This window comes from Orbicella franksi, chromosome 4 (assembly GCF_964199315.1).
Source record: "Orbicella franksi chromosome 4, jaOrbFran1.1, whole genome shotgun sequence".
NCBI lineage: Eukaryota > Metazoa > Cnidaria > Anthozoa > Scleractinia > Merulinidae > Orbicella > Orbicella franksi.
The window spans coordinates 3,569,908-3,593,255 of record NC_138148.1 but is presented as its reverse complement, the minus strand read 5'-3'; the positions used below and the strand labels follow the sequence as shown (position 1 = coordinate 3,593,255).

General features: G+C 41.6%; 2 protein-coding genes across 2 annotated transcripts; both read right to left on the bottom strand.

The window, feature by feature from the left end:
- Positions 1 to 2,559: 2,559 nt before the first annotated feature.
- On the bottom strand, positions 2,560 to 8,462 carry LOC145485966 (stromelysin-1-like). The gene is made up of 6 exons (XM_081464636.1): positions 8,221 to 8,462; positions 7,486 to 7,758; positions 6,260 to 6,500; positions 5,175 to 5,396; positions 4,538 to 5,048; positions 2,560 to 3,827 (listed from the first exon to the last, which is right to left on the bottom strand). The coding sequence occupies exons 1-6, from the start codon at positions 8,335 to 8,337 to the stop codon at positions 3,404 to 3,406; spliced, it is 1,788 nt and encodes a 595-aa protein (XP_081320762.1). The 5' UTR covers positions 8,338 to 8,462; the 3' UTR covers positions 2,560 to 3,403.
- An 8,068-nt stretch (positions 8,463 to 16,530) lies between these two features.
- LOC145485965 (stromelysin-2-like) lies at positions 16,531 to 22,646 on the bottom strand. Its single transcript, XM_081464634.1, has 6 exons — positions 22,370 to 22,646; positions 20,792 to 21,082; positions 19,942 to 20,194; positions 19,247 to 19,468; positions 18,516 to 18,900; positions 16,531 to 18,248 (listed from the first exon to the last, which is right to left on the bottom strand). Exons 1-6 carry the CDS (start codon positions 22,484 to 22,486, stop codon positions 17,804 to 17,806), a joined length of 1,713 nt encoding a protein of 570 aa, XP_081320760.1. The 5' UTR covers positions 22,487 to 22,646; the 3' UTR covers positions 16,531 to 17,803.
- Between the last annotated feature and the right edge of the window lie 702 nt (positions 22,647 to 23,348).

Below are 23,348 nucleotides of genomic sequence, written 5' to 3'. Positions count from 1 at the left end.
TTATTATTATTATTATTATTATCATTATTATTATTAATTTTTTTTTCATTCCCAATATTTAGCTGGGCAAGCTCCTGTAAGCGGCCATTCAACCGTTAAACCTCTAATGACAGCCAATACGAACTATTCTCGTAACGGGCCAGCTCCAGTTACGGAAATCTTTTCGCGTTCCAAGGGTGTCCGCTTACGGGAGCTTCCAATGTAATCTTCTTGTTATTAATATCAACCTAAGCCTGAAAATTGAAATTCTTAGACAATTATTCATATTTACATGTTCCACCGAAAAATTCTTTTATGTTACCTATGGTTAGGCTCGACCTCCAGCCGTTTAATGAACCCGCGTTCCTTGTCCCCCATGACGTTCGTTGGGAGGTCAAGGAACAATCGAACTCCCAAAAGGGCTGGAAATCGAGCCTAACATTCGGGCTGATTGACAAGAGAAATAAACAAACATGCACGAATTAATCACTGTTAATCTTGTATCGGGTTATAAACACATCCGCGACGTGACCTCACGAACCATAACAACGCCACGACTCCGAACCAGTGCTTATTTTGATTGCAATATATTCATACTTGAGCTTTCGATCGTTCCTCCCCTCCTCTCCCCTCCCCGCCGGGGTAGATTGCCTTTACAGAGATAAACGAACGAGGACACAATAGGGAAACGTCGTGAAGATAGTTGGCAAACTCCCGAACTCCAGGGGCGGATTTAGCGGGGGATTGGGTGATTAGCCACCTCCTCTTTGGAATTGGAGGAGCAGAAAATTAAAAATGGCAGAAATAGAGGCAATCACTCTGGACAGGTACCACACCGTAATTTTTACTTTGTGTTATTGCTAGTATCTCTGGTGTAACAGTTTTCAATTAACTTTTAGTTCTCAAATTGCCACATTTTGGGGGCATGTCTCATTCATTCTTCAACTCCAAGATAGCAGCCGCCACCAACCCCCTTGAAGAATCCTGGATCCTCCCATGAACCCGGACGGTTTTTCGACAGTTCTGTGCAGCACCGGGGGGTGCTCGTCGTACCTCTTAGGGGTTTAAAAAGCGGTTTTGGTACGTCTTCGGGTGTTGAGCCTCAAGAGGCACAGCATGCGGGAGCTTTCGCGGTACCTTTCAGTGTATTGAGCCGAAAAAAATATGACAGGAGATCATTTGTTTTTCGAAAACGCTCTTCAAACCGGAGGAATCTGACGACGTTGACCTTGCATTTTAGTGGTCCACCAAAAACATTTTGAAAACGGAGCTTTTCGAAAACGACGAAGTCAAAATAATCATGTGATTTCCCTGTCACAGGTTTCCTAAAAAAAAAAAATTGAAATTTCCCCGGCGTAGTGTGGACGGAAAACATCTGATGCGTTTTCAGAGTGAAAACACCGTTTTCAAATTTCTTGGCGTCCATATAATGTGGAGGGTGCCTTAGTGGTGGTGTACGGTATCAGCCTTACGCCCGACAAAGGGGAACTATGAACGGCAACCCACAAACCAGCCGTTTGCCGTTTGTCGTAAACATCATTCTTTAACCAAATTTACTTTGTTGGTGTGTTTTACGCGGAAACGTGCAAACGCACCGGATTGCCGATGTGTGTCGGCTCTGACACGGTTTCGTCCGCTGGAGCGGCAGTTTCTCATATCAAAGTTGTGCGTTGCTTTTATATTGCCTGACATTTGTCGTGAAAACAAGTTACGTTCGGTCCTTCCGCGCCCATCTTTTCAGCAGCTAACGAAAACATTACCTCGCATCAAATAGATCGCAGCCTTAGAGTGTTCGGGGGGGGGGGGGGATTCCATATAAAAAAGACGGGGATGCTTGTCGGAAATTTTGAAAAGAGCCCCTAAGAGGTACCAAGATCCTGTTTTGTGGGCGTGGCTTGAAATTGTTTCTCTCCTATTATAAAAGAGGCACCAATTCTTACATAAGCTTTGTTTACGTTTCGGATTAGTGTGGAGGTAAGCTTAACCGTGGAAATAAAGCTGCGTTTTCACATTCCTACGGCGTAGAGTCGAGTGGACGGGGCCTAAATCAACAGAGCCGTCAGCATTCTTATGATCTGATCCACACAAACCGCGGACTTCGCCGGTCTCTTGCGGTCTTAAACAATGGACTTTTGAGTTAAAGAGTATTCCGACAAGATTATAGAATTTTTGCAATCGAGACACGTCTTGTCGGCTGCTATGTCGGTGAGTTATCTCACGCGATGGTAAGATAATACATAGTGGTGACTGGAGACCGAATCTTTCAGCTTTGCTGCTATGATTTGGCTGCCAAAAGCAAGATTAGACTTCGCCAGTTGTTCAAACGCTATAATTTAATTACCCACATGGCAATATCCTTGTGTGCTATTCAAGAAATTATCCCGGGAAGCAGGGGTAGGGGGAGGGGGGAATATGTGTGTGTCAAGGTGTGAATGAGTTCATAGCCGTAGTAAACATGTCATAAAGTCTCGCGCCTAGAACTCAAACAGCCGGCACGAAAACAAATTAAAAAAAAGCGGAACACAAAAAATGTTTTTTTTTAGTATTTTATTATTATTATTATTATTATTATTATATTATTATTATTATTATTCGTATTATTATTATTATAACTAACCAAAAGGTCTTTTTCCTGTTCACTTCAAGCATTTGGAAATGGAAGTCCGCGATAACAAATCGGAAAAAGTTTCGATGACTCCATGTCATCAAAGTATATAGGAAAAAAAAAACAGGGTAGTCAAATAAAGAAGAGATTACAAAAACAGTCTGTGTCGGGCTACGTACCAGAGCTGATGGAGCTTCTTCCGAAATTTCTATAGCATTAAATTCGCGGGAACTCATTTCCACATCTATGGTTGGAGACAGGTACCGCGAGAGTGAAATGTCCCGACGCAATGAACGCGGTAAGGGTTTGGATCTTTCAATTCAGTGTCCAGCAAGCTCACGGCATAAGGCCACCGCGGTCTTTATTATAAGGGAAGTGGGGAAAATATAAAAAACACTGGCTATGATTTGTTTTGACGCTGTATAATTCGCCTGGTAAAATAAAATGATTCCAACTCTAGAACAACTAAGAGCAGTTTTCATTTGAATGTCGTAAAACCAAAACTAAAGTTGTCACTCTTGCCAATCAAAATAAACACAGACGATCCAGTAAGCCCATCAAAACCCAAAGCAAATACAGCTGACGCAAAGCGCGGGAAAACCTGTGGGAGCGCTAGCGACTCACGATTGCTTTTGGCTTTACTTCTGATTAAATGACAAAGTGACGCTATTTTTATACGCCAGTCGCTTAGCGTGGCAATGCAAAACTATAGCAAATGCGAATTATTTTTGACACTCAGGTGAAAACCGCTCTATCAACTAATCAACCAGCGGGCTTGCTGAAGATGGACTTGTAGCCAGTCATTATAGATCTTCCAGTCTAGGGTTCAGACTCAAGGCTTCCGATGGACATCTCACGGTCTTTCCCTTGCTTCGGGCAGCGCATCCACCTTCTAGCAATACGCTGGGGGTACCGCCTGTCCACGGAAATATTTCCATTCTTGATGCTTTTCAGCTTGTAATAATACACTCCCTTGAAGACGTAAACCTTCTTGTTGATCCATGTTGTCGCGGCGTCAAGATTTTTTACAGCTCGCCAAGCTCCACGAATCCGTCTTGGGTCACGGCTGGCTGCTTTCCCGGTAGCCTCATTGTAGCGCCAGTACTTTGTGCCTTTGAGAAAGTAGGTCATGTGATCTCCCTGGAAGGTGACGACTGCGTTCACTTTACCGAAGCGTCGGAAACCATACCGATCCTGAACTGATCCACTTTTTAATAGGCGTCTGCCATCGTATTCCCAGAAACTGTGGAAAATGTTAAAGAGAAATTAGATAGATAACGCAGTTTCTGATTTGCTAAGCATCCATGAGTCTGTAGAATATCTGACTCCAGAGGGTGTGGGTGGAAATAGTCCAAGACATAATTCAAGAAATGCTCAGTTGTTTCAAGAAATGCTCAGTTGTTTCCTACAGTGAGAATGTGGCAAACTCGCCACACAAATAGATTAATGTCATCTTCCATTTCTTATTCCCTTTGACGCTTGCCTCAGCGTATGTTGTTGGTCTAAGCTAGAATTTTATTATTCTTGTTGATAAGTTATAGTTGAGGAACTTGCTGCAGGAGGGGGTTCTGATAGCCCTTCGAGGGAGTGAAATGACGTTGTATTGTCAAGATATAAAAACGGAGGTTTAGTTATTACTTTTATGAAATGAGTACGGCATGAAAGCGCAGTGGTGATGCAATGGTGGTGAAAGATAGCTATATAGTCGTGGGAATCTGAGCTATTTCATGAACACTTTTACATACTTTTAAAAAGGATTTTCAAACACGAGAGAGAGTGTCTCATTTTAGCTCAGTTTGAGTGTCGAGCACGGTAAACAAGGAAAACCAACGTTCTCTTAAGCTACTTAGAGCTTCTAAATTCTTTTAACTTAGCCTGACTATGATCTTCTATTGACAATGTCAGGGAAATCAAACACCGATTATCAATTATTCCCAGAATAAAATCACTTACGTTTTGCTTTTGAAAAACACAACATGACCTGCTTTATTACAGTAGGCAGCGTCCACTGGGGTTGGGACGTCAGGCCAATAATCTCTCACTTGCTTGGGTTCGCTTTTTTGTAGAACATTGTTAACCGTCCAAAACTGATCTCCTTTGAAGAAGTACGTGAAATCGTCTACGAACACAGCGTCGTATCGAGTTCCTGGGGAGCACGCGGGATGACCCGAGGGGTTCGCCGTAGTGGAAGGTGTGTCAGTTGTCTTTGGTGCAATTGTTGTTGTTGGAGGTAACACTGTCGTCAGGTCAGTAGTTAGTAGCTCTGTGGTACTTGGTTGCCCCGTGGTAATTGGCGGTTCGGTAGATGATGGTGATTCTGTGGTAGTTGGTGGATCTGTAGTAGTTGGTGTTTCTGTGGTAGTTAGTAGTTCTGTTGTTGGTGGTGATTCTGTGGTAGTTGGTGGTTCTGTGGTAGTTGGTAATTCTGTGGTGGTTGGTGTTTCAGTGCTAATCGTTGAAGGTTCTGTGGGTTAACAAGAAGAAATGTTACTTAACTTCTATTGATCTTATTTTACTTCTGAAGGTACGTAACTACTCACAAACCGTTTATTTGTTAGCCTTTATAATTCATGATCAACTGAACACTTGCCGCCATAAAGCTCCTGTATTCCCTTCACATCATCATCGTTCAACTTGATATCCGGGACATATCCCTTGTACCAAGGGTACATGATGGATTCTAACACGCTGGAATGTTCCAGGCCCAAACTGTGTCCAAACTCGTGAACCGCCACCCAGTCCAAATTGATACCGTCTCTTGTTCTTGTTGTAAATCTTTCATCGTCATCAAAATGAGCGTCACCGGAGAGGCCTTTGGGAAATAAAATGACAGCACACATGAGTTTGGAAGAAATTCTTCAGTTATTTCAGAAATCCCCAAAATTTTAGGTGCAGCAAACCCCTTTCATTCCTAAAGGTTATGCTATACACCTTGAGCGTGAGGAATTTCATGATTTGCTTGTCATAGTTCACGTTTTTTCGCTATGGTCGGAAACAAACGGATCACGTAAGTGGAATTACGATAACACCAGCTAGATATATTTTATCTGGTTATGTTGATTCAAGCTCAGACAAATTTCACCATCAAGTATAAAACGGAAACTCTTGTGACATTCTTCCATCGATCCAAAAATCTAAAGTTTCGGCTTCCAACTGTTAATCCACTCGCTCCTGTACATGTTAGACGAATTTTATATTTTGGCCCAGAGAGGGAGAGTACTCCTTATCATGGACATAAGGAGAGAGAGGGATCTGCACCCGTCTGAAAGTGGTACCTTTCCAGGCGGGAGATGTACAAAAGAGTAAGGATTTCACGAGTTTCAAAATAGATTAGGGTTGGGCAACTGCTATTTAGGTATTCATAAGGCCCGTTCAAAATATGCGGGGTTATTCAATCCGAGTTACAGAAAATGGATGGAGTGTGCTTACTGCAGGTACGTATGTGCAGAAAGGAGAACCATTTTCTGCACACGGTGAAATTAAATTCAACCTTTCTGTATATCAATGTAAGAGTTTGGACCACGGGGTGGAGCCTCCCCGCATGAAACTTTCTTGCTATGATCCCTGAAAGTTTGCTATCCTTTTGGGGATTATATGCCAAATTTTCCAACGAACATCCCTGGTACTTTCACACGAACGTTTCCCTCGGGTAATCTTTTAAGAAGACTTCCTTACCTTCGTTGTTGTGAGGGTAGAACGCATGTGCTAGTGTCCCCCCTTTCCCATCAAATGGATATCCGTCTCCGTGAGTCTTCGTGACAAAGCTCACAAGAATATCTGCATCATCCGAGTTAACTTCTGTGAATCGTAACCTGGATGCCGACTGCCACAAGTTCAACGCGCTGCGGAAGATCTGTTGTTGTTCATCTCGTGTAATACCGTCATTGGTATAGTTAATAATCTTGTAAGTTAGATCCTAGGACAGAAAAACAAATCAAAGAAAACCAGGATGAGAAAAAAATTGAAAGTGGCCCGGGGTTGTAAAATCATGATACCGTGAAACCTCGATTTAACGGACCTCAATATAACAAAGTATATAGAACGATATTCTTTACGCCAGGGATAGTCAAATGTATGGTAAACAACCTCGATATAACGTTCCTCGTTATGGCGAAAAAACCCCAGTCCCTTGGCCCTTCGTTTTATCGAGGTTCCACTAATGACATTTCAACTGATACACTTTTTATAACCCATAAGTCCTAAGAGGGATCGAAACTAAATTTCTCCATATACTGATTAACACACTCATTCCATCAAACAGGTCATAAGAATTAATGAATTGATCACCAAAACTGTCTTTATATAGTTGAAGGAGTCCTCCAAGCTACTAGTACCGTACAAAATCTGTCCGGCTGGGACCGTGGATTCCTCAGTCTAGACGGAGCGGGTTTCAATTTTATCAAGTGTCGTAAAACCAAACCCAAACCAATTACTTACCAATTAGACTACTCAGCCAATTTCATATCGCAGTAAAAACAAAACCAAACCGAAGTAATTGACTGATTACTTCCAACACTCAGTTGAAAACCGCTCTAAAGGATCCAGATTATTACTAATTGGATTGAGGTCGAACGTTCTCAATTTTCAGAAGATTTGAACATGTTCCAGTGATCAAGCTGGCTCACGTTCTTGTATCGCTCTATAGATCCTGTTTATAAATGGCTGCCAATTAAAAATTCTTTTGTAAGTATTAAAACTAGCGTAACCTACCTCGTTTTTGAGTTGATAATTCAAAAGAATTTTAAGTCTCAAAACGAAGTTAGTTGGGCTAATTTAAATACATACAAAATAATTTTAAATTGGCAGCCATTTATGACTAGGGTCTATGGACGTTTTGAGCTTCTTCTGGCTTACTACCTTTCAGGACATGAATAAAAACATGAAAGCAAAATGGTACACACCAATTTCTCCCACTTGGTTCCCTGCAAGTTAAATTCTCCGACGCTTCGTTTTCTCCTTGAAGATGGCATGCTAGGGTCCTTTACGCCGCATCTTGATTTGCTGATTAACTCTAGAGTTTTGCTGTCAATAAGTCCTGTCACCGGAATATTTCCAAATCTCTGGAGTCTCTTGACTGCATTCTTGAACGCGGGTGAACTTGGGTCGTTTGCACCGGCGCTGTCCTGTTCTTTTAAAATGTCGAGGTAGCCGAACTTGAGTAAGAATTTTGCCGCCTGAAAGAGAATTGATTTACCAACGATGAACTGCTTATATTCCAAACAGGTGAGCAAGTTATACAGAACCTGAAAACATAAAATGATTGTTCCTAGATGCAATGTGTATGTGCAGAAGGAATCCAACTTTCAAAATGATTCATCGAATTGGTCAATGGCGACAGGAGGGCATCACATTGAGACTCTTAACTCTGTCTCTCTCTTGCCTGTTCATTTTCCCTCGGGGCAAAACTAATAGTTTGCTCGTTGTGTTTGCGCGAGTGGATCCAATCGGGATTGCTACGCTAACCGCTTTTATAAAGTTGGTCTTGCTGTTCCTTTCAATGGAATTCCGATTTCCCGAACCCTTCGACTTTTCGAACCTCCCGATAACTCGAACCATAAGTCGCTTCCCTTCTTTCAGTCGAACATTGTAATTTTACCCATAATTTCTCGATGAAAAGGTTGCTAACTCTCTCTTACCTTTCCAGCCTTTTTAAACTTATTTTTGTTCTTTCCTCGCTGACGACCGACAGGAGCATTTTGTACGAGGCTCAGAAGTGCGAGAAGCGCTACCAAAATCACGAGAAGTTTGCTCATCTTAAATCCAGGCGAATTGATTTTTGCGCATTCAGTGTTGCTTTTTTTGCGCTGTCTAGAGGGTCAGATTGGGTTTTATAACAACGCCACAGAGTTCAGTCTAGTCTGTAGGCGTTGACACTCCCTCACGTAAGGCGGTCAAAAATAGCTGATATTTGATTACATCACGGCATGTTCGCGCCACTGACGTCATGCAACGGTACTGTGCTTCTGCTGCAGTGAACTCGTGAACACTTGTGTCGGATATAAGACATTTAACTTTCAATATTGCAAGCCAATAAGATAGCCCGGTTATCTGCATATACAAGACTTATTATATTATCACAAAAAATAAATCTGTTGTAAAGTTGCCAGCACATAATGAACGAGTCTGAACAATGCGGAACTTTACAATGGTGTAAAGTTCCAGTTATCAGTTCTTCATTTAATGCATGAACTGCGGGAAACGATTAAACCCTTTCGGCTTGTTAAGTGTCGAATTATCTATGAATAGACGCCCCTCGAACATCACAGTTTTCTTCCAATGTCACCAATACGTGTCAATTGGAGTTGTTTTATTTTTCTAGAATTTCGGAGCGCGTGCCGCTTCTGGAAAGAGTTCAATTCGTTCCAACAAAGTTTTAGCGGAGGTGGCGATAAAATGTTTGTATACGAGTTTCCTGATTTACTGCGTCAATAGCCAAAGGACAGTGCCTACTTAACATGGGGTGCCATCAGTTTCCTAACATGAAACAGTCGCGGCATTTCTCTCATCAACTGCAAGTAACTCGTGAATTGCCAGCGCAACCAATACACGTGAGAATGTTCGTCATTTCTGGCAGTATATTTTAACCGTTATTCCTACTTATTCCTTTACAGGCTTAAGGCCCAGTTCAGACGCCGAACTTTTCATGAGCCGAACTTAATTCGAATTTGGACCGACCCAAATTATCAAAAGTACACCTGTTGATTCAGACGTCGAACTTAATTGACCGAACTTAATTTAGTTTGAACCAAAACAAATCAAAACATCAGCGGTTTGCAGGCAAGGTGTATGCAGCAGGTTCGGCACATGAAAAGTTCGACGTCCGAATCAAAGCCGTTCCAAAGCCGAAATTTCCGACTGAGCTAGGAGGGAAGAACGGCTGAGCCGTTCCAAATTCAAATAGCCGTTCTTAACTGATTTAGACGCCGAACTTTTCATGAACTGAATTCAACGTAATAGGTTCGGCTCATGAAAAGTTCGGCGTCTGAACTGGGCCTAAGGATGACATTACAGCTCGTACTGAGAGATTTCATACTGCCATAGTATATCACAGAACGTAACGAAATCAATTCGCGTTCTCCTGTTAATTAACACGTGAGCTCAGAATTGTTTGTTTCGATTTTGTCTGTCTAAAGATTTCGCCATAGAACGTTTTTCTCCTTTCAAACATTATGTGTATCCTCTGCCGGGCCCTCTGCGTGCCGATGCGATCCTTTGAGCAGGAGTACCCAACGACACTTTAACCGGAAATTTAATATGTGACTTCCCAAGCACTGATTCTGCGCTCCCACGTCAATTACCATTAATAATTAACTTTCCTGGGAAAAAAATATCCGCTCTTCACTGCTAGCAAGATCGACTTTATTTCATAAAACTCCCAGCCAGACATAATGAAAATTTTGAATACCGAGCTAGAAAAATGGCAATTAGCCAAGTAGCCAGCCAGCAGTAAAGGGTAACATTGTAAATGCCAGCAAGGCAATTATTGGCGAAAAAATGTTCTGGCCAGCGTTTTGACCTAGATTAAAAACAAACGCATTGTTTAGGACCTTTATTCAACAGCCTATTGTCTGTTGACTATTATTAGAGATAAATTAGCAATATGTGGTTATTTTTGCCGCTATGAGCAAACTCTACACTATGATTATGTTATCACTTAAAAACAATACAACTTACCATTTATGTCTTAAGCGGATCGGACAAGGTGTCTCCCAGCACGTTGTTTTCCGATACTTCAGATGCCTTCCAGGTTCAGCATACGTGTGACAGTTTGGCACTTTATGTTCTGACATCTAAAACGGTTCACACTTATGTTTAAAATAAGATCCCTCTAATCCTTCTAGACATTCAGATCGAACTTGCTTTCACCAAAGAAATGCCTGTTGCAAAATTACTTTTATATAACGCTGTAAGGGAAATGAACAAAAAATAATATTGAAGTCCTTTACTACTACATATCAGCCTTACTTCTACATTGCTAGCCCAATAATGATTTTAATTTCAACATCAGCAACACACTTTATATGTTTACCCCGATTTAGTAGTTTAAAATTATTTCTAATGATTTTTTTGAAAAATAAAGGGTTATGCCAGCTTCCTAAAACAACCAAAGGGAACTGGTTTAGTGCTGATTAGTAACACCATGTTTACCTCAAAAGTATTGAAAAACGTGTTTTTCTTTTTCTTTGGACAACTGTCTTCTATGAGCCTCCCACTCTGGAATTGCGAGATAAAAGTGTATAAACCACATTAGAATCTTTATCATAAAACGAGTAAACAAAATCTTGATAATACATACCTTGAATGTTGGTGATCCATCTCAGTCCATGTCACTGATCCATGCCTTACCCAAGACTGCAAAGCACTGTCAACACAACTTTCACAAATTAATTTAACTTGAAAGCTAAACAACCAAAGACACTCACATTCCTAGAGGTAGTTAACCGTAAAAATTTGATAAATACCCATTGAAGGGATGTTCAAAGCCGTTCACCGTAAAAGTTTCACACAGTTAAGTGCAAAGTTTTGCAGCAAAGACCCCGGCATTGTTGGGATGTTATAGGCCGTTCACCGTAAAAGTTTCACACAGTTAAGTGCAAACATTCGCAGCAAAGACCCCGGCATTGTTGGGATGTTATAGGCCGTTCACCGTAAAAGTTTCACACAGTTAAGTGCAAAGTTTCGCAGCAAAGACCCCGGCATTGTTGGGATGTTACAGGCCGTTCACCGTAAAAGTTTCACACAGTTAAGTGCAAAGTTTCGCAGCAAAGACCCCGGCATTGTTGGGATGTTATAGGCCGTTCACCGTAAAAGTTTCACACAGTTAAGTGCAAAGTTTCGCAGCAAAGACCCCGGCATTGTTGGGATGTTACAGGCCGTTCACCGTAAAAGTTTCACACAGTTAAGTGCAAAGTTTCGCAGCAAAGACCCCGGCATTGTTGGGATGTTATAGGCCGTTCACCGTAAAAGTTTCACACAGTTAAGTGCAAACATTCGCAGCGAAGACCCCGGCATTGTTGGGATGTTATAGGCCGTTCACCGTAAAAGTTTCACACAGTTAAGTGCAAACATTCGCAGCAAAGACCCCGGCATTGTTGGGATGTTATAGGCCGTTCACCGTAAAAGTTTCACACAGTTAAGTGCAAAGTTTCGCAGCAAAGACCCCGGCATTGTTGGGATGTTATAGGCCGTTCACCGTAAACGTTTCACACAGTTAAGTGCAAAGTTTCGCAGCAAAGACCCCGGCATTGTTGGGATGTTACAGGCCGTTCACCGTAAAAGTTTCACACAGTTAAGTGCAAAGTTTCGCAGCAAAGACCCCGGCATTGTTGGGATGTTATAGGCCGTTCACCGTAAAAGTTTCACACAGTTAAGTGCAAACATTCGCAGCAAAGACCCCGGCATTGTTGGGATGTTACAGGCCGTTCACCGTAAAAGTTTCACACAGTTAAGTGCAAAGTTTCGCAGCAAAGACCCCGGCATTGTTGGGATGTTACAGGCCGTTCACCGTAAAAGTTTCACACAGTTAAGTGCAAACATTCGCAGCAAAGACCCCGGCATTGTTGGGATGTTACAGGCCGTTCACAGTAAAAGTTTCACACAGTTAAGTGCAAAGTTTCGCAGCAAAGACCCCGGCATTGTTGGGATGTTATAGGCCGTTCACCGTAAAAGTTTCACACAGTTAAGTGCAAACATTCGCAGCAAAGACCCCGGCATTGTTGGGATGTTATAGGCCGTTCACCGTAAAAGTTTCACACAGTTAAGTGCAAAGTTTCGCAGCAAAGACCCCGGCATTGTTGGGATGTTACAGGCCGTTCACCGTAAAAGTTTCACACAGTTAAGTGCAAAGTTTCGCAGCAAAGACCCCGGCATTGTTGGGATGTTATAGGCCGTTCACCGTAAAAGTTTCACACAGTTAAGTGCAAACATTCGCAGCAAAGACCCCGGCATTGTTGGGATGTTATAGGCCGTTCACCGTAAAAGTTTCACACAGTTAAGTGCAAACATTCGCAACAAAGACCCCGGCATTGTTGGGATGTTACAGGCCGTTCACCGTAAAAGTTTCACACAGTTAAGTGCAAAGTTTCGCAGCAAAGACCCCGGCATTGTTGGGATGTTACAGGCCGTTCACCGTAAAAGTTTCACACAGTTAAGTGCAAAGTTTCGCAGCAAAGACCCCGGCATTGTTGGGATGTTATAGGCCGTTCACCGTAAAAGTTTCACACAGTTAAGTGCAAACATTCGCAGCAAAGACCCCGGCATTGTTGGGATGTTACAGGCCGTTCACCGTAAAAGTTTCACACAGTTAAGTGTAAAGTTTCGCAGCAAAGACCCCGGCATTGTTGGAATGTTAAGGGCCGTTCACAGTAAAGTATTGCTATTAACAGCATCATTAGTCGTTAACTCGTTAACAAAATGTATCAATCAGATCACTGCAATGTCATAAATATACACTGGACGATCAGCATAAAAGATTCACAAAGTTAATCTCGTGATTTCATCAACAAATTTGCTCATCTTTTCTCGGGTACCAGTCCATGACATCGGGTAACGTTTGCAGCATCTTTAGCTGTGCTTCTTATAGTTCACGCAGTTAATTTTACACCTGAAAAATGATATGTTTTAGAAAATGTAACATACTGCACAATCCCTCTTATATCGGCGTCCTCCCCCCATCCACACACACACACATGCATCCAAATACGCATACAGCCACGGACACATAATAATATACAAAACTGGTGATACTATCGGGCCCCTCAATGTAAGATCTAGATCAAGAACTATGTTCACAAAAATAGCTCATTCATGAGAGAATTAAATGAAATGTCTTAGATTTTAACTGATATTACATTGCTGAAAATTACATTCCCTGGGGCAAGTCAAAGAAGCAAGGATTTAACTGTTTAAGAAAAATAATTGTGGAATAATTTTTTACCGCTCATTTCGTCATCAAACTATAACCCAGAAGCGTGAATTCAGTGAATGGTGTGAACTGGTGCCACGCCCCTCCCCTATTTTTTCGCGTGCCATGTTTCGCGCTTTGCCTAAGCTACATGAACTGAGCCGCGCGATGATTGTTCCACCACAAAATCACTGTCTGCGCCATCATAAAAAGAAGGACAATAAGGCGAAATGTCTCCATTTCCGGTAACAACGCAGGCATGCAAAATAACTTGTTCTCTAACAGAAACTGAATGTGCGAAAAACACGCGCGGTAACAAATGGGAACGCATAAGAAATTAAATTACACATTATTCTCCTGGCGCTTTCGACACCGAAAGAACGAAGTCTGGAATGACATGATTGCTTTCTGGTCTTTTCTCACCTTTGACATGGCAAGCCTTTGTATTCCCTTTTAAATCCCAAAGTACAGTACAATTAGCATTGAACTAGATCAATCAGGTGTGTTGGTCAACAGTTCTTTCAGGGCAAATTTTCGGCGATACCAAAAGGCAGCAATAGGTAATCAGCCTTCAGTTATATAAAGAACACGATCGGACTTCAGTAAAGAAACCGATGGAAACAATACTTTCTTACACCGGAAAAAAAATAATCATTTCAATATCTCGTCAGTTGTCCAAGACGCGGCAAATGTGTTTCAATAGCTCATGTTTTAACGTTCGACGCGTTAAAAAGCTGTCATCATCGACTGCAGCACCGGGATCGGATTTTACTGGTCGTTAAAATTACAGAATTGAAATTACACTTGGAAGTAGGATCACTGTGGATGAATGCACTGACAATTTCGAAAACCCTTCCAAGTTCTGAGACATATCAGGCCTTTTCTTGCTTTCACTGTCTTCACTGAAGCTGCACTTTCCGTTGGGTTTGAAATACAATACAGTGGCGAATACAGTTTGAAAACCTGCGCCAGCTTTTCCCGCACACATTGCTTAAACATTATCACTGAATATTAAATATATAGGCTGATTCAGCTAGTTCAGCTCCAAAGTAGTTCTTACCTGAACCTTTGAATTTATCAGTGGAGTCCTCAGAGTTCTCTGGCTGCCAAACCCTCAAACAACTGGTCGGCAAAATCTGATCACGCTTGAAACCGACCGTTGGACACAAAATTATACGGGAACAATGTTTTAGTTACAAAATATTACGAGGTTACCCGAGTCTCACCGGGCCTCAGGCAAAAATGTGAAAAGACTGCACGAACCAACAAACGTCATCACCAGATAACCATTTGTCTCAAGGTAGAACATGAAAGCAGAACAGACGATGATTTTCCGCGACCGGATCAACGGTGGTGAAACATGCAACTGAACGTGGGAAAAAGGAGCGTCAAGGGAAAAGAAACCGATCTAATTTCACACTATAAATGACAGCAGAACAGACTTCTATTGTTTGCTGGTAAATAAAACTTTAATAAACAACTAACATTATATTGTAAGCATGTTTTCAAACAAAAGGTCAAGCAGTCACAGAGTGTCAAGTGACACACTTCAGTCAGTGATCGCATCCGGAATGTAATTTCCAGCCAGAACTGATTAGTAAAACCACAATGTAAGCTATTTGAACACCAAAAAAAATTTTCCAGCTAGCTAGCTCTCGATAAGCTAAATTCTCAGCAAGATTCTGTTTAATGCTAAAATTCCCAGCCAGCTCAACTTTAGTCTGCAGAACGGATATTTTGCGGAGCGGATCCGACGGGTACTCCTGTTTGAGCTATCTGAAGTTAACTAAAATCAGGTATAGATCGTTTTCACGTGACGTCATCAAATTCCAAAATCCAAAACTAAAGAGCTACGAAAATTTTTATCCTCATCAGGCATAAGGGGATCTAAACTTATATCTGTTTACGACTTTTCAGCCCAATAGCATGCTTTGTTTGGAAACCAGCGCCGTTTGAAGTCCAGAGTTATGGTGGTGTGTGACATACCACTCCGATCGCGTTTGTGGAAAAATATACGCTTATCTAGTGACTTTTAGCCTTTTTAGGACTTGAAGTGTTAAGAAAAGTGCTTGTGTAAATGTTTGTGGGTTCAGTTCAGAAAATCAATCGCCTAGATAGCCAAAGTAAGTTCCAGATGTTTGCATTATTTTCCGGTCGCCATGTTGGTGAAGCACAGAGCTCCACCAACATGGCGGCTCCATACTGGGCTCTGTAAATTGGCGCAAAACATTTCGACGAATATCTGAAGTTTGGGAAAACGCAGAGACCCAAAACTTGGAGAAGTGTCTTCTTTACCTGTCTCCTATAATATGAAAATTTCTTGACTTTATTCACTGAATAGTTTTCGATTTATTTTTTCGTTGCGTGACAGTGAAAACCATCTATAATATTCCATAAGAATCTTGTCACGGTCACACCAAACACAGAAAAATCTAGCATAATTTGATGTAATTTAGAATTGTGAGGGTTTTAAGCTTTGTCAGTGCCTTTTGTACGCAGAAGTTTCGGTAGCTTCGAAACTTTTTTCCCATTTCCCCACGCTCGTGACCAACCTCGTTCCCAGGTGCTCTCCTTTGCCCCATGGGATCAGCATGACGTCCTTAATCAACATGTCATCATTATTTCACTCAGCTTCGTGCGTTCTCGTCCCGGGCGAGTGAGGGCGCGATGGCGGGGGTGGGGGATGGGGGGGGGGGGGGGGGCGGGGTTAGGAAATCGCCAAAATTTGTAGGGGTGTGAGGCCCCAACCTTGAAACCCTTGCCATACATACATGTCATGCGGTATTACAGACCTGAGCCAAAATTCGATACCCCATTTCAGATCCGTTTTAAATACATAGCCCTAAAATATGACCGCAGCTACCCAGAAATGGCTTCAGTTTGCGCAAACATTTGAGAAGGGCTACAAATTTGACAATGTTAGTGCAGAGAAAATGTCCCGGTGTGTGCAGCCACCGAAAAAAAAAATCCCCAAGATTACACGCTTCTTTTTCTCACATAAATCGTACTGTGCTCATTTGAAGAACGTATAACACATGAGTCAAACCAAGAGAAAACGAGGATTTAGTCACCGGTATTCAGAGCTGTTGACATACTTTATCTTATTACCCATGTGGAACGCCTTTTGAGTTCGTGTTAGAGAGGTAGACTGATGTCCTATGATATGCATTTAAAATGAACACTGCAGTGTTTGAGAGAGGTACTGGATTCTTTTTCCTCTCGTTTTCTCTTGATTTACCAGTACATGGATTTTCTACGGATATCATTTAGCCTCCTCCCTCAAAAACATCCCTCGCCCTCCATTTGGGAGTCAGATTAAAACTAAGCACACCGTTGTTTTCAGTTCTTGCAATGCAATCGGGTAGTCAGTCATTGACTAAACGTCAAATTCCTTGCGGGTCAGAGCGATTTTCTAATGATGATACAATTCTGTGGGTCTGTCCTGGCGGAAGGGGACGGGGCGGGGACGAGGGGAGTGTGAAGAAAGAAAAGCCGGCCACCTTATCAGTGCCGGTCCCGGTGTTAGTTAGTTAGTGTTACTTCATCGCATAATAATGCTCGAGTCTGGTACTGCACTATCGATTCGTTTTCCAAGTTACTTGCACCACCGAACTTATAGTGTGGGCTGCACCACCGAGAATACTGGAGGACGATATCACTCAAGTCCAGTTGAGGTTCTGATTAGCATCCGAGACGGCTAAGGGAAACGGTATTGCTGATTCGAGCTGATACAGAATTTAAAGCAAGCTCAAACATCAAGCAAGACGAATGACTTTATTCTTCCATTCTACGTGTCTCATACAACTTTTACAATTTACAACGAATTTTACTGAAATAAATAGAAACTGTACTTTGAAATAACCTATATAACAAAACGTTCCTACCGACAAAACAAACAGTAGTAACGTCTTCATTTTTTGATTAACGCATTGCCGAACAGGTGATGGCTAAAGCTAAATTTCTTCCCAATGTCATTGTATCAATTATATCATCTTTGAACTCGAAGGAATCCTTAAGATACTACTTTAGCAAGACAGAAAAAAACAATTTAGCATGTCAAACAGGAATACTGATGCAAAGGGGATTTTTTTACCTAAATTCAGTTCTACTGCCTTAAGCTCCAGACATTATCAACAACTGCTCGATGAACTTCAACCCTTAAAATTTCATAAGGCCTGAAACAGCAGGAGGCAAATGATGGAAATCAGTCTGTCTGCGTTCCGGCGTAAGCTACGATATAAATTACCCTGTCTTTTAGCACACCTAACACTGATCTAAAACTCTTTTTGCCACGATAAATATTCACTTTCAAAAGTTCAAGGGTCGACTTGTAACGCCCCTACTCCCAAGGCGCCGACAGATTCGGTTTTGCATTTCATCCAACCTTTAGCAATTTTTCTTGGGTATCCACCAAAGGCATACACTTTTCTGTTCTGTGGAACATTTTTAAGCTTCCAGTACTCATTTCCTTTGAAGACGTAGCTATACCTGTTTGACCATTTCACCGCTGCATCAATATTATCACGACCGGGCCAACCGACTGAGATAAGTTTTGGATATCCAGCATCAATTTGGCGGTTGTTTTCGTCGTATCGCCAATATTGCAATCCTTTGAAAATGTAAGTCTTTTTGTTCTTATGCCAGGTGAAAATCGCATCCATGTTATCGAGACTTAACGACAACCCGTACTCGGTTATGGAGCCGCTTCTTAGTAATCTCCTTCTATAATTGTTCGTAGTCGGTTTCTCGTACTCCCAAAACCTGTCAAAGAAATATATAAATAACATGAATTAGTAGAATTCTACTAGTATACAAATACAAATACTGCAATCTGATTGGCTGAGCTACTCGTACACTATCAGCCATTAGAGTGCAGTGGCTGTCGATCGTCTAGTAGTCTCCTTCACAAGCAGAGAGGGAGAAATGGCGACGTTCTTTCGTTTTCGTACAGTTGTGGAGAAACATTTAGATGCAAATGGTAATTGATTTCCTGAGAAGACTAAAATCAAAGAGTTCTCGCAAACCTACCTTGATCCTGAAAAAATGACAAGATGTCCTTGTTTATTGCGATAAGCCGCGCTTATTTGGGTCCTCACTTCAGGAAAATAATCTTTCACTTTCTTCGTCTCGCTCCTCTCCAATCGTCTTGAGAGCGTCCAGAAAGAGTCTCCATGAAAGAAATGTGTAATCTGGTTGCCACTTGAGTCCTCTTCAAGGACAACTGCGTCGTACGTCGTGCTGGGTCTACATGCGGAATGAACTGTCGGGGAATCTGTGGGGGCATCCGTGGGTGGATCTGTAGGAGGATCTGTTGTCGGATTTGTGGGGGGATCTGTTGGCGGATCTGTGGGTGGGTCTGTAGGAGGATCTGTGGAGGGATCCGTGGGGGGGTCCGTTGGGTTTGTTGGAGGAGCTGTCGATGAAAACAAAGGAAAGTAAGTTAAAGACAAAATGAAGATTTCAGCAACAAAGACCTTTCCTGGCGTACAGTCAAACAGTGCCTTGCGGGAACCAAGATTGAGGTACGAAACGCTGATATATTTGAATGAAGACTGAGTGCCTCTCCACCTGATCCGGATCATCCTACTCCACGCATTAATGTCAAATCTAGACGATTTATCAGAGGGTCCACTCGGGATGTCTCTCTCTCCTATCACCTGAAGCGAAACACTGGGGACGTGTGCGAGGGGTTATACGTAAATGATATAATTCGCGGGAAACGAAGGCCTAACCACACAGAAACAGCAGAAACAACTTACCACCATAAAGCGCCTGTATTCCTTGTATGTCATCATAGGTAAGCTCGATATTAGGGAAATAACCTTTGTACCAAGGGTACATGATGGATTGCCGCACGTTAGAATGTTCCAGGCCCATGCTGTGTCCAAACTCGTGAACCGCCACCCAGTCCAAGTTGATGCCGTCACTCGTTCCTGTTGTAAATCTTTCGTCGTCGTCAAAGTGTGCGTCACCAGATAAACCTGCCACGGATTGAAACAGAATGTATGTATGTAAACAAAGTGATTCATGAAAACATACTGATGAAAGAAAATTTATAATAATAATTTATTAATTTATATCGCGCTTTTTAACATATAATGATCAAAAGCGCATTACAATATTAAAATATCCTAAATACGTACATAGACTAAATTTAACAATAACAAGGTAATTAAAGCGCTAAAGGCTAAAAGCTAACTTAAAAAGATATGTTTTCAGGCAAGATTTAAAAGTTAAAATAGAGTCAATGAATGAATGAAAGGTAAGCGAAGTCACGAAACTGTGACAAGTATGGACAGGAGACAAGAGATGAAACTGCCTTCTGCTTCAGTTTTGAGTTTACTTGTCTATGTTACTGCTTTGGTCTGCTCTGGCTATTCGTGACTGTGGTTGTTGTTATTGTTGTTGACACTATTGCTGCACAGTTGTAAGGTAAGTAATGGACTTCACCAACCTCTGTTATTATGTGGATAGTACGCATGTGCGAGCGTTCCTCCAGGACCGTCAAACTGATATGGATCTCCATGGTAACGCCTTACAAATTTGATCAAGATATCGACGTCATCATCTGGGACTGCATTATTAATCTGTTCTGTTATGGTCAGACTGCTGGCAGCGGCCCATTTCTGTATCATTTTACGAAGAATGTTCTTCTGCGTTTCTTCGGGCAAATCACCCGTAAGCGAAATAAAGCGATAGGTCAGATGCTGCAAAGAAAAAAGAAGATTTTCATTGGTAAAAATAACCTCTAACTGCGATTTCGTTTAGCTATCTTTGTTGTTTCTCAGGCTTTAGATACGTGGGAGGAGGAAGGGGAGGAATGCGATCAGTTGCAAACACTCTACGATAGAGGTGGTATTTCTTATTAAAATTTCTCTTATATATCGGCTCAGACTCCCACAAAGTTGTTGAGACTCATGTATTAATTCCACAGAAACAGCGATGACAGAAACAGACGAGGCTCCTTTCCCTCCCCTCCCCCCCCCCAAAGTAATCAATGTTGTTTGTTGTTGTCTCAGCCCAGAGAGGACGACAGAGGCGGAGGGGGAGTGGTGGGGGAATTTGTCTTTCCTATCTGTCACGTAAAGCCGGGTAGCCTTGTCTGCAAATTGAATCAAAGAATTTACGTTATTTTCTCCGGGACTGTAAACGCAGTGTCCAATATCAAAAATATTGTTTTTCCGGCCTAGGCTGCTTATTCTTTTTTTTTTTTTTTTTCTGCCGCCTGTTAGAGCACAATATATCTCCAAAACAGAAACGAAATCGTAAGTTCAGAGCAGTTCTAAAAATTAATGCTCATCTACCTTTTTTTGCCATCTAGTTCCTTGTAGATAATACCGGCCGACAGTTAGACCTCCGGCATTCTTATTGGTTGCATTCAATTTGGGGTCCCTCATACCACATCGAGTCGTGTTGAGCAGTTTCAGTGTCTCACGGTCGAGTTTCCCAGTGACAGACAGACCCCCGAATGTCTGAAGGTCTGTTATGGCCTGGACAACAGCAGGAGAATCAAGCTGGCTTCCTTGCCCCGCATTGCCGTCAGATCCTATTTGCGTCTTGTCGAGGTAACCGAACTTTACTAAATTGTTCAGCGCCTACAACAGGAAAAAAAATTCAACTTACTTCACTAAATCAGCATTAAAAACAATGGCGTTAAAACAATGTATCTTAAATGCCACTAACGCTGGCGAAAGTTTCATCCCCAGTCAAATAGTAGATCTGTAATGAACATAAGTTCATAAGTTCATCTGTAATGAACATAACTCAAGTTTTATTAGTACCACCATCCACGAAAACGAAGAAAACACTTGGTGACAGGGCATTTACTGCTACTGCACCATCACTTTGGAACAAATTGCTGTGTGCAATAACAGAGGAGGACAATTTTAACCATTTTAAGTCCAAACTGAAGACATTTTTATTTAGAAAAGCGTTTGAATAGCTCTTGATGTTTTATATACATTTTTACTAGATCCCTTGTTTTAATATTTTAATTTTTAGCTCGTTACCTTAGCCTAATGTACATAATTATTGTAAATAATTAGTTTTTAATTAATCACACTATTCATAGCATATCGTTTAATTTATATTACTCATATGGTTTGTTAGGCGCATTTGATCATATTTACATGTTAATTTGCGCCTTAGAAATATTAAATATTATTATTTTATTTTTATTATTTATAAACAAATCACGCGTCGTGAATATCTTTGCGTGGCAAATAAGCAGCATATACGAATGCAACGCAACGGCAGTGGGATAGGCACTACAGTGATTTTTAGCGATTCAAATCACTAAACGTCGTTCGTGCGGACGTTAATTTACTTGTTACACCAGTCCCATCCTCTTGGTCTTCACTAGGCTCCCAATCAACCGCGAAAAAGAGAAGTCAGTTAGCGGACTGAAGTGTGTGCATCACAAGAGAAAGCTAACGACCTTTATCAGCGACATTCCTGAAACGCAATCCTATTGACATCCTACGCCATATGTAAGATAGACAAATTAATACTAGTAGCATTACTAACACTTGGTAAAACGCTTCAGTTGATCAACTAAAAAGCTAAAAAGGTTTCTTGAACGTATACCCTAGTGCCGCCGGGCCTACTCTTAGTCTTTTTTGGATCGAGCAACACTCTGGCCACGTATTACGCGCTGTTGAGGAAGCCAACGCTCCTGGGCTATCCCCTGATAGTACATTTTGTTTCGAATTTCTGCTCTGCTACAAACTGTTACGAACATAAAATTCGACCAGGTAGTTTGGGAAGGTTTTCCATTAACATAAACTAAAAGCATCATAGATGCAAAACTGGTACATACATGTAAATAATGCAAATAATGAAAATTTCAAGCCCTTCTCATCAAAACAGTTGCCAAAACTAACCTTTCCCTTCTCTTTAGGGTCAGCTAATAGGTCGCGTTTTAGAGGCGCGCTGTCTGAGCCGTGGAACAGGGAAGCAAGAGATATAACACAAACGATAACAATTAAGAGCGTCTGCATCGTAGAAGTTAAAAGATCCTTCGGTTTCTGAACGTTTCAGTTCACCGCAATGTGGAGGATCTCAGTGGAATTGATGATCCGCTGTTAAGCTGTACTGTATTTATAGCAGCGTGAAGTATCTATCATCGCAAAGGTGTCAACTAATCTACGCAATTCAGCTTTTTGACGTCTGATGAAACGTGACGTAGATTACCTGGGCACGCCTTGCCTGCGCACAGGCCCGCGTACCCGTGGCTAAACACCTTTTCAGGAAGTGGGCGATAAACATGACCTTTTAAAATGGGTCTTGCTGGGAGAAAATCAAGTTTGACAGTGTTTTATTTACTTTCCTTTTGTTTTCAGTTATTTCAAGTATTCGTTCAGGTAGAGAGGTAGGGGAATTTCTAACATTCTAACAACTTTTGAGATCTTATTTCAACATTCTACCTCAGAGAAAGGACTTGTCAAATACCTAACAATGACTTCCGGTCATGATTAAAGTACCACAGACAGTAAACAGTTTTCTTATCGTTTTTTTCCCGGTCATGTCCATTTCCAGTCGCCAACGCAAGCTCAATATCCTGTATACAGCAAATGATCTTTCTTCTGAGACCTTTTATGGTAATTAATACGTATCGAATTTGGCCACAATTTCCAAACATCGAGAAGATACGTGAAAATACGACGCGCAGCGAAGTATTTTTGACGATCTTCGAGGTGTTTGGAAATGTGATCGAACGGGGTCTTTAGTAATCTGTCCACAGACCCTTGTCTTGAGTACATCGAGATCGCAAGCTTAGCGAAATACATATATTGACTCGGTGCAGGGGATACACACGCTAAAACGCAAAGGGGTGCGGCTGACGAAAGATCAATTTTTTTG